Here is an 11,645-nt window from a genome sequence, read left to right as displayed (position 1 = left end):
AAGGCTTCGGCCACAAAACCCGGTGCCGCCCTTCCGCCGTCAGAAAGCGAGACTCAGCCTGCGGTGCCTTCCTCCCCCTCCTCTGCCCCCGCAGAGCAAACATGCGGGTGGGGGTCCTGGGGTGCCAGTGGCACGCGAGACCTCGCACCCCCACCCCCCCCCAACAGCGCAGGAGGAGCCCACCTTGGGAACAGCACCCCTCTGTGTGCCGCCCCAACCCACCCAAAACATTTCCTGGCTTTGGCAGGGGACAGAGTCTCCCTTCAGCGGGGCAAGACCGGCGTTCCCGGAGGTCCCTCACACAACCCCCACCGGCACCGTGGCACCCTTAGCACAGGATGACTCCCCCGGCACCGCAGGCGGCGGGGGGAAGGCAGGAGGGGGGGGAGGAAACGGTCTAGACCTCCCTGCCTGCAACGGGGTATGGAGGAGTCACGGCAAGGCAGGTCTCTCCTCCCAGCATTTGGATCACGCACCGTGGGCGAGACAGGCCCCCTCCCGAGGCCCGCGCGACCTGCGGGAGCGGTGGGAAGCCGAGAGCCCAGACAGTCTCTAGGGCTTTTGGTCTCGACTCGGAGGCAGAGGAGACTGAGCAAGTCCAAGAAAGCATCTTCGTGCAGCCCTCAATCCTGGCTCTAGAAGAGCAGAAAAGTTTCCTGCCCCTTTGCCAGTGATGGTCATTCATCAACTGCTGAACGCCAGCTTTCCCATTCAGTTCTTCAGTATCAAAGTCACCCAGCAGTTTGCTGGTGGCCGTCCCACACTACTGCTCAGCCCCGTAATACACATGCCATGGAAGATAAAGTACAGAGGCAACAGCCAGTTCTGTTCTCAAACTCTGCACTTTGCTGTAGCCCGAGAGGACTCGGACAAGGTCAGGAGCATCTGGAGGGCAGGCCAAGATCTGCACAAAACCCATGGAGGGGACGCCCCTGGTCCAGAAACGCTGGCGGCAGCGAATACAAAGTGGAGCACAAAGAACATAGACAGCCATTTGCCCGAAAGCCGCTCAGATAAATGACGGATCTGAACCTCAGGCTCCATCCTGAGACCCTCCGTGCCAGAGGCACACAGGCAAAGCCCAGACCCACACATGGAGCAGCCACCCGGGACACAGACGGCAACCTCCACACGTACGCTGAGACACCATCACAGCCTCCGCAGCCCGGCTACGGCCCGGACACGCAGTGAGGCCAGGTGCTTTCCCCATGAACATCTCATATCCAGCCCTACTTATCTGTTGGGGCTTCCACCCACACCCAGCACCTCCAAACACCCAAGCACGGAGTGGAGAGCCACCCTGCGGCTCCATCCCCTGTCCCTCCAAGCCCATCACATCCCCTGGTCTGATGGGCTGAGCCCATCCTCATGGCTCCAGCAAAAACTCTGACACATTTCTGCCTCCCAGGACTGAGAAAGGGGCTTCAGCTTCCAAGCGACACAAGCCCCAGAGGACAGAGCTGTTCCTCACTGGTGGGAAGAACGCAGTGATATATTTAGGCACAGAAACCGCATTTAGTCACGGTCAAGGGGCACGTCCTTTACTCCATCTGTTTGACATCTGAACCCAAGTTCTGGTGGTTAACGGCAAAGCTATGCCGTCCTGCCGGCTGCAAGAGGAGGCAAGACGAGCAATGCCGGACCAGCCCTCCCAGGAGCAGCTCCCCTCTTCCCCCCATAGCACAGGGGCGTGCAGGACTACAGAGGCTGGTTTTGGGGAGCACCACCTTGGTTTTTGAATACCGTTTGGTCAGATCTACTCCTTTAAAAATCAAGGGCCATGCTGACCAGTGAAGTTTTGCAAGTGTGTCGAGTCTACCCATATCTCAGCCAGCCTGCCCTGCTCTGACTGAAGTCCAAGGATTAAGTTTACATTACGGAGCAGAGGGAGGAGGTGGATCACATTCCTACACCCACTTAACTTGGCACTTTCTCCGGCACCCTTCTGCCCAAAGCTTTTCACCCAACACATGCCAAAGGGCTGGAAGAACGCGGGGAACAGATGATGCCAGCGTTGCTCATAAGCCAGATGGGCTGATTCAAAGCAGGGCTGAGCTGCTCCGGCTATTTGCTGGGGGCTGAAGACAGGGCAAGCCACTACAGCAGCCTGCTACGCACCGAGGACACACGCCGTCCTTCCCAACCTCATTTCCAGAGCCCCACGAGGTCAGCGTGCCACCAACACAAGAGAGGACGAACACCCGAAGAACCACCAGCACCTGCAAAAGCCACCAGCTCTGCGTTCCCCTCTGGCTGCCACCGGCCCTCAGCACACACTGCAGAGGCCATAAAACAATACAGAAGCCACCAGAAGCCTCTTTGCTGCCACAGCAGAGCACAAATGTCAACAGCTTGTCTGACATGGCAAGTATGCTGTAGGTGGAAGCGAAATAATTAGCTCTCTGTAAGGGAGTGCTCCAAGCTTGCCAATTTTCCCTTACAGACAAGGACACTATTCAGAGACTTTAAATATAATAAACCTTTTCTCCCCCCTTTTCTGAACAAAATAACCTACAGAGAAAAATATTTGAAATAAAAAAAAAAAGTCTGTCCCCACAACCAGTGAGGGAAGGAAGATGCAGGGCAGCAAGTGAGGAAACCCAAGGCTTACGGAGTTTCAGAGCATGAAAGTTTTATCGAGAACAAAGTCAGATAACGCTGCACACTCCTCTCGAAACGCAGAGCTCCCTGCTGATCATAGGGAGACCTCACATCTAAATCATTCTGAGATGACAAAATATTTTCTTGAACTACCCCCCCACAGGTTGGCAGAAATATTCCCATTCCTCCTGAAATTTTGGCAGAACAAATCAAAACTCCTTTTAGGCTAACCAAATGGTTTTGACACTGCAAAAAGCATCCTTCGCCTTGCTAGAATCACACAGGGAATTTAGTTTCTTTTAACAAGGGCTGACATCCGACCCCTTCAAATTCACCATCCCAACTTGCTAACCAGCCTCCCAGAGGGATGAGAATCCAAGAACACCCGTGGCCAGCGAACGCAAACGGCTCCAAGATGCAGAGCAGAGAGGGTCAGCACGGCCGCGACCAGGTGGCGGGACCTGGGATGCCGAGCGCTGCGGGAAGGGTTAATTGCAGCATGCACAGGCTCGTTCATGAGCTCTCCCTTCAGGAACCAGACCACAATCCGCTCCGATCCAAGCACTCCTAGCGTCACGCTCCGTGGAGCAGGGACGGCAGGAGGAAGGCCAGCGCTCTCGTTTGCTATAGAAACCAGAAAAACACCCAGGGAATGGCTCTCTGCCCGGGCACGGGGCAAAGCCTTTGCTGCTTTGAGGGCCGTGACTGGGATCCCCCTTCTCTCACCAAGTTAATCAACATTTAGAGGCCACTCAGTTCACCAAGAGCATCTGTTACTGGAGGGACAGCAAAATGCAGAAAAGCCTTTCAAATACAAATAGCTAAAAGGAACAAGTTGCTTCTTCAGTGGGAAGATTCACCAACCTCAAGCGCCCCAAGTTTGTGCCAGCACCTAAAGTAGATGATGCATTTCAGAAGGGCAGAGCTCACCGTGAGAGCTGGAGTTTGACCCAGGACAAGTTTCCTGATGTCTTTTATTAACAGCCAGCAGTTCCAACTCAGCCTCAGAGCCTGGCCTGGCCAGGAGGACGACTTGTTGAAGGGGTGGCAAAGGACTTCACAAGTTTTTCACTCCTGCCTGGCATCTCCCTAGAAACGATTATTTGTTCTGATCATCCCCAAATTTACAACACAAGGTGCCCAGATCCATCACACAAGATGAGAGTATTGCTATTTAACTGTTTCAGTGAGGGCTTTGAAGTCAATGGAAACCACCCCAAGGTCTGCAAAAGGCCATCCCTCCCTCCCAAATGACAACTTTCAGGCTATACCTGAAATAAAATAAAGAAGTCTAAAACTGCAATCTATTGCTCGTTCCAGGGCGTAGGCTGAAGCTAGGTTTCAAGGCACTGTCTCCTATATACAGGTAGTTCATAAATATTCATTGATATGCAAACATTGTTCCTTAGCATTTCCCTTGGTAAGTGGGAACGTGGCTTATTGCGATTCATTTCGAAACAAAGTTTTAAAGTGCTTTGAAAACTGATTTGCTTATAGGCTTCTTGTCTGCTGTTTTCATAAAGCTATGGCCTTATGGTTATAACCTTGGACTGGGACTCAGCACATAAGACTTATTCCCAAGTACCATTTACCTGCTGGGTAAATTTTAGGCAAATTCTTGTCTGTGCCTCAGCTCCCCCTTCTAAAAGCGGGATAATGACACCAGATCTCTTTTATAAAAGCATTCCAGGGTGTATGGATGACAAGGGTATGTAATGACAAGGTATTATTATTCCTTCAATAACCTTTTCTTGCAACGTTATTGTGTATAAAGGATGGTAGACAAAGGCTTCCATTCTAGTTTGCGTTGTCATGTTGCTACCTGTAGAAGTGCTCTTGAACTTGGCTGGGCTATGGTAATTTGCCTGCTGCATAAGTCATTCTTGGTGGTTGATCAAAATCACTCCGTTTCCATCCCTGCTTTAAGGGAAAGCCCCAGTTTTACCCAGAAGAGGATTTCCAGCGACTTGCCAGGAGTCTGAATGCTAAAGCTCACATTCACAAGACAGAGCAGATCCCATGTTGGTCCCATGCAACCTGCTGCCCAGCTTTACAGCAGAGAAGAGGGCAGAAGACGACTTAGACCTCCATGTCTTTGGGAAAAGGCAGTAAATAACCTGCATAAGGGCGAGGCAGAGAGAAGCCTTACTGCTTCACAGGCAGACGGTGGGTGGCAGGGAGGGGAGGGAGGATGCCACCCAGACACCCGCTTTGCAGCATCCCGGCTGGCAAAGACACAGTGCCAAGGTCAGAGCAGAAGTGATCACACACTCAGGTCAATTATCAGAGAATAGTTTGGGTTGGAAGGGACCTTTAAAGGTCATCTAGTCCAATCTCCCTGCCATGGGCAGGGACATCTTCAACACGTTGCTCAGAGCCCCGTCCAACCTGACCTTGAATGTTTCCAGGGATGGGGCATCTACCACCTCTCTGGGCAACCTGTGCCAGTGTTTCACCACCCTCACTGTAAAAAATTTCTTCCTTCTATCTAGTCTGAATCTACCCTCTTTTAGTTTAAAACCGTTCCCCCTTGTCCTGTCGCAACAGGCCCTGCTAAAAAGTTTGCCGCCATCCTTCTTACAAGCCCCCTTTAAGTACTGAAAGGCTGCAATAAGGTCTACCCAGAGCCTTCTCTCCTCCAGGCTGAACAACCCCAACTCTCTCAGCCTTTCCTCATAGGAGAGGCGTTCCATCCCCCTGATCATTTCTGTGGCCCTATTATGCTACTCTGAACAGCAAATTGCTTGACCCCCTGGAAACCCAGGGAAGCATCAGAAAAACCACTGGGCTACATTGCTTTTACCAGTTTCCAGTTCCGGCCAAGATGATGTGCATCCAGCTGACTCTAAGGACAGGGAGGGGACACAGCAATATCCCTGCCGCACCCCCAGCCTCCTGGGGCACAGCGATGCCCTGCCCTGATGCGTGCAGATGTCTGCCCACATCTGCTCCTCACCTACCCGCTCTGCAGAAGTTACTGGGGATTTTTTGCAGTTCTGCTGAAATTCTGGACTGGTAGGAATTTAGAAACCGGTCCAGCAAACACCACCCCCATGCTGGTTTGCCCAGCGGGGCTTATCCTGCAGCAGCTCTTGGGTACCAGAGCATGGCCCTGCCAGCAGCACAGCGCTGGGAGCTCTCGGGGGCTCTCAGGGTGCAGCCAAATCTGGCATGGATTTAAGTTTCTGCAGTTGGGGGAAAGGAGGAAGAGAAAGGAAAGGCTTGCTCCTCTAGGAGGTTGGCTAGCTGTTTAACAAAGTTTGCAGGTTTGGGATCGCTTTGTTTTTCCAGGTCTCTCCTCCGCTAGGCTCCAACACTACGCACAGTTCAATGCTCGCGAGCTGCAAACAACTGTTCAAGCACTTTGGGGGGATGTTTGGTACACAGGAGCACAAGGCCAAGCAGGAAGGGCCAGTTTAGACTGCAACTCTCCTGCCAAGTGAAATTTTAAAGGCACACGAGTAGTCCTCGGTTTCCTCGAGGACGGATGAGAAGCCTGGAGAGCCCAATCTGGTACAGCATTTGTGCGAAGGGGTCCCCCGCAGGCATCCAGCCACGGCTCAGGCTGCTCACCCTGTGAGACATCCCTGCAAGTTGCAATAACCTCCCTTCGCTAAGGAAAACCTTCGGGAACCTGATACTGTTGTCAGCTTTCTTTTTTTGTTTGTTTTAAACAAAAGGTATTTCCAACTTAAGAGAATTAAAAGCTGCGGATGCTTTACATAGCCCAGCAGTCTAGTGCATGCGATAATGAACATTTCTTTATTATGATACAGGATTTTCAAGAATGCCCAAATCTCCAGTCAACATCCATATCAAAGGGGTAGCAATCCAAAAAGTCCCTGGCTAGACAGGTCAGGGCCTGCCCACAGAAAATGCAAAATGCTTTTTTAAGGGAAGTACAAAGACTAGCTACAAAGCTGGTGTCTCTCTGCAAGCTATACGAGTTACATACCCACACAGCGGGCCAGTGAGAAGAAACTTTAAGCTGATTAAACTAACCATCCCCAAAACGCTCCGGCAAGGCAGGGTTACCTGCACGGTACAGCGATTTTTGCTTTGATCTCCAGGAAACGTCTGTTTATTAAAAAGCCCGTTTGCTATAGCAACCGCAGTTTATAGAAAAGAAAGGAGGGGGAAGAGAATTCCCCGGTGCTTCGCTAGAAAAGTTGTACCACCACTGGCAGAGTCTTGCGGTTAAATACCTGGGGCCAAATGACATTTCAACTAACTTCCAGAAAAGCGTACAGACTCGATGCTGGAGCATCTCGACAGGCTCCTGCAGGAGGGAGCCCAGGTTTCCTGCCCCGCTCTGCGGATCCGCTGCCGGAGCATGTTGGTTTGTCCAGCAGATGCCCACCATCCCCTGGGAGCAGAGATCTCCCGCAGGAAAGTTGGAGTTCGTCACTCCAAACGAGACTCTCCTCCCCAGTCATCTTATTGCTCCTCTGTCTGCGAGAGGAGACACTCGGAAGCAGCAGAGATATTCAGAAGCAGGAGATCAAAAGTTCCTCCCTTCCTTTGAGGTCTCAGTCTTTTTGTGTTGTTTTGGAAGGGCAAAAAACAAAAACCACAGAGCCCTCAAGAGGGACAGAACACACAAGGTCTGTTGTTTTTCTTTCCCACGTACTAATAATTATCAGCACAAATTCAGCACCATTGATTCCAAGCATTCAAAACCCATACCTTAGTCCCATTCCTCAGTCACAAAATAGCATTAAAAAGTCAGGTTTTAAACTTGCATATATATTGGGTGAGGGGAATTTGCCTTTGTGTTTCCAAGTCCTACATCACACTTCAGAAAAAAAGACTTTAAAATGTGGCCCAGCCACAAGGACTCAAACCAGACTTTTTTTTTTTTTAAATAGCATGAGATTCTCAGCTTTCATTCGGTGCCCCCTTTTCCAGCAGCTGGGATTTATGCAAAAGAACATCAAATGCCACAGGGCTTATAATAAAAATAAAATAAAATCATGAAAGCTCCCACCACTGCAGTTTTGCAAGCCTCCCTGGGCTGTTTTCAACCGGCACAAGACTCCTTGGCCTCTGCCACGAGCAAAGAAAAGAAGATGGGGGGACAAATGGAACAAGATAGCTGGTGAGGGCACAGCATCTCTGCAGTGTATTTATATGCCAAGGAGGTTCATGCTGGATGCTGTCATCTCACCAGTTATATTCCTGGGGACTCACTGGGGTCCTCCAAGCCCTTGCCTGTGGCTCGCAGTGGGCTTCTGCTCTGTCATGCAGGAGAACCGGGGTTCTCCTCCTTCAGTTTGATGCCGATCAGGTATAAAAGCAAGAGGAATTTGCTGGTTTATGCTTTCATTTCAGTGCTAAGGATTTCAAAGCAGCTGCTGTAGGATAAGCCACTTCCCTTTGCACAGAAAGGTTTTTTGCTCCATAAATATTGCATGTCACCTTCTGGTTTCTGAAGCACAAAGCCAAACCCTGGCAGAGAGGAGCCATGGGGACCTAAGGCAGCTCGGAGGGACAAGGAAGCCTCTGCAGCAACAGCAACCACCGAAGGCCAGGTTTCCTCACATATTTTCCTTGTTAGTTCAAGAGTCAGAGAACAGTCAACAGACTGATTTAGCAAGAGCCCTTCTCAGCGCTGAGCCCCTCTCAGCACCGAGCCCCTCTCAGCACCGTCGGCTGAGACTGCTTGTGGCACAGAGCGAGCTGTAAATTATTCAGAGCCAAAGAGCTCCTGCCATCCCGGACTGGACACCTTGCTAGCCTGTCTGCGTGCTCCCACTCCTGCCCCTTTCTCACTTTGAACGTTGTCTTTCCACGCTGGGCTGGGAGGACAAGGCAACCACAGCGGATCACCGACCAGACACGCACCCGCAGCAGTTTTACCCAAAGCCTGAGCCACTGGAAGCTAAAAGCGCAGCAGAGTCCATGCACCCATCGTGCAAATGGACCAGGAAAATGCTGGCTAAAATAACCACACAGACAGAAATGGGGATGGGATATGGACAAGACAATGAAAGCCGGTGTTTATATTTGGATGCAAATTTTCCCCAGCAGCGCTGGTGACCGAGAAGCAGAAGCCTTTGACTTTAGGGAAAACCTGGTAGTGAATAGAAGCCTTCCAGAAGTATAACAGCCTGGCTTATTTACTTCCCTCAAAGCCAATAAAACGCTACAGCATTAATAAGAACAGCCTGAGCAATGAAATGCAAATGCCACTCAAATAATTAAATAAAGAAAACGATCCTCCTCCCAAAACAATGGACGGGGCTGTAACGTCCACCCTCACAGGAAAGCCTCATACAGGAGGCTCTTGTTCCAATAGCTTCAAAGAGGCTGTTTAATTTTAGGAGGTCGGCAAGCATATGACATTACAAAGCACTTCTTAGACAAAAGCAGAGCCGAGGAGATCTGCAACCCATTTTCCCGACAGGAAGGAAGGCAAAGCTTCCTATTGCGGGGAGGAGGTGGAAGGGGAAAGGGGAGGGGGCTGACATTTTAGAGAGAATGAACAAGGCCAACATATAAAATTCAGGCAGACAGGCACAGAGCAGGGAGATAAAAACAGCAGAACCGGGTGGAATATAAACCGGCCCCATCTCTCACTCAAGCTTGGTATATGTTTGCCTTTTTAATTTTGTCGAGATTAGTTTTGCTGCAGTTGCAATCCATCCAAATCCCGAGTCCCCTCCTAGGAGAGATGTTTGCCTTTCACTTCCTTAGAAGGGTACATATTTACTTTGTTCTTTAACGCGCCCAGGGCTCAGCATCACGATTAGCAGCCATCCAAATACCAAGTCTCTGGACAACTTGCAGCCCAGCTCCCTCGAAGCGAGAAGATACACAGAAGGAAACGCTCAGCGTTGGGTCCTGCAGCCCTCTGAGCACGGTGTCACGGAGACCTTGGCGGCTTTACCGATGGATTTTTAAATAAGAAGGGACACTGACCCATGCTGACATTGCAAAAGGTGTTTGCTGAATAAGCACAGTAAAACAGTTCCTCTCCAGCATTGCTTAACCGAGGCATGAACTAGAGGTGGATTGCGTTATTCCAGCAACAGCCCCGTGGCTCAGCCCACGGCTCCCCCAGCACGATAGGCAGGGACCGACAGCTCTGACAGCTCAGCTCTCACAAGCGCAAGTCTCAAAAGCTGAGATCTCTTCTTTTAACTCTAGTAAGATTACCCTGGGAGGCCTTGAAGCTATCTGAAGCATTAAAAAGAGGAAGGAAAAAGTAACAGAGCTGCTAAACGCATCCTTTGACACTCCTCTGACTTGCCAGTAGTTACAAGAAGGAGCAGATGAACTGGCCAAGAAGATGGGTTAGAAAATCCTCATATTCACCTGATTTCCACTATCTTGACACAGGCACACCTACAGGCACACAGTTATTCGAGTCTAGCACGGGGCAAGTATACAAGGGTTCGTGCCCTCACCCTCTCCAGCCCCCTGCACCTCTCCCACGGCAGCACGCAGGAAGGTGCCTTTCACGCTCACCTTCCTCGGCTGCCAGGGACTTAAAGAAAACAGTGGGCGGGGGGGGTGGAAAAAGTACATACACACACACACCTGCCGGGCTAGGGGAAAAAGATGCAGGAACCTGCTGTTCCAGCCGCAGCACAACTAACCGTTGCACTAACCAGCTGGATTGCATTTTATGTCCCTGTGCCTCCACAGCCATGGGAAACGGAGCTCTTGCTATCAGTTGCCTCTGCATTACAGATGCTGAGCCAGAAATAAGGCACAAATCAAAAAACCAGGGTTACCCTTCCATCTGATCTTTTAAAAGAGGGACTGAGGTGGTGGAAGAAATGCCCTTATCAGCGCTACATTTTCTACCTTTACAAACTCCAAATGGCGAAAAAAAATCCAACACCAGTTTTCATCTCACAATGAAGATCTCTTGATCTTCCCTGGGCTATTTATAAGCAGCTTTAGTTAGAAGACAGTTTGCTCATCAAAGAAAGTGGGGAAAATCCAGACACTGATCACACAGTGGGTAGAGCACAGCTTTTGAGTCATTTCTAGCTCACACTGATGCTTCAAGCTGTTCCAGAGGTTTTGCTTCACCATAAATTAGCTATGTCCTCTCCGCAGAGTGAGAAACGCACAGCTGTACAGGTCACACGCAGCAACAGCCTCTTACCCAGAGCTTGCCATCCCAATAAAATGCTCCCAGCAGCTTGACGATGTGCCGGTGATCGCAGGTCGCCAGTATTTCAATCTCCACCATGTAATCCTCCAGTTCATCTTCACTCTTTGTTTCAATGACTTTGGCAGCTGCTAAAGCGCCCGTTTCCTTATTCTTAGCCTGCAAGACAAAACCAGCATGAGTACAAAGGCGAGGAGAGCCAGGAGCACACGGTACTTGCACAATTCCCGCTCCTCCAATTCACACTCTTGGCACCAGCCACAACACAAGCATGGAAACTTGCAGGTGCATTTCTGCTTCCCAAACCTGCCCGTAGCTTCACGGAGAGGATGAATGCTGCGTCAGGGCCAAAGCATCCTCCTTCCTCCCCCCAGTCTCTAATGCCCACACCACTTCCCATCGTGGGGAGAAAGAGGCTTTTAGAAGAGGAGATGCATCCTACTGTTTGTAGCATGAAAAAAAGGATGACGGAGGCAAGAAAACTTCAGAGTATAGAGGCTCTCTAGAGGATAATAGCATAGGTGATAGCTCCATTTACTAGAAGTACTGAGTACACAGACAATCCGACCAAATTCACAGTACCACTGTGAACCACCTCCACCCTGAACACCCCGCGCTCCCCTTCCTCACCAGGGCCTTCACCAAGGCAGTTTTCGTAACACACGAGGGAAACGTAGGAATCACCTCCTTGGCAGGTAAAGCAACAAGAAGGGTACATTTTGATTTCCCAGGACTGGCCAGTATTCCTGGTGTTGCATATTAGTGAGCTCTTCAGATCACAGTAAGAAAAATACTACACACGCTCTCCCAGCTGCCCCCTCCATTCTATGTAGTCCCGCTTATTCACCAAATAACTAGAAAACCATCAAAACCTCTTTGTCCTAGTGGTTGGAAAACTTTTGCTGACTTTTCCTCCCCA

General features: G+C 50.4%; 1 protein-coding gene across 1 annotated transcript in view; it reads right to left on the bottom strand.

Moving 5' to 3' along the window:
• LOC104078600 (serine/threonine-protein kinase 10-like) overlaps positions 1–11,042 on the bottom strand; it is a gene marked incomplete at its 5' end in the record, with an annotated part of 36,604 nt that extends 25,562 nt beyond the window's left edge. The window contains 2 exon segments of the mRNA XM_009580291.1: positions 10,721–10,885; positions 11,024–11,042. Coding sequence (XP_009578586.1) covers positions 10,721–10,885; positions 11,024–11,042 — 184 coding nt within the window.
• Between the last annotated feature and the right edge of the window lie 603 nt (positions 11,043–11,645).

Source organism: Fulmarus glacialis, unplaced genomic scaffold (genome assembly GCF_000690835.1).
Source record: "Fulmarus glacialis isolate BGI_N327 unplaced genomic scaffold, ASM69083v1 scaffold14706, whole genome shotgun sequence".
NCBI classification, from domain to species: domain Eukaryota; kingdom Metazoa; phylum Chordata; class Aves; order Procellariiformes; family Procellariidae; genus Fulmarus; species Fulmarus glacialis.
The sequence above is the reverse complement of the archived record's forward strand: the minus strand, read 5'-3'. Positions and strand labels throughout refer to the sequence as shown.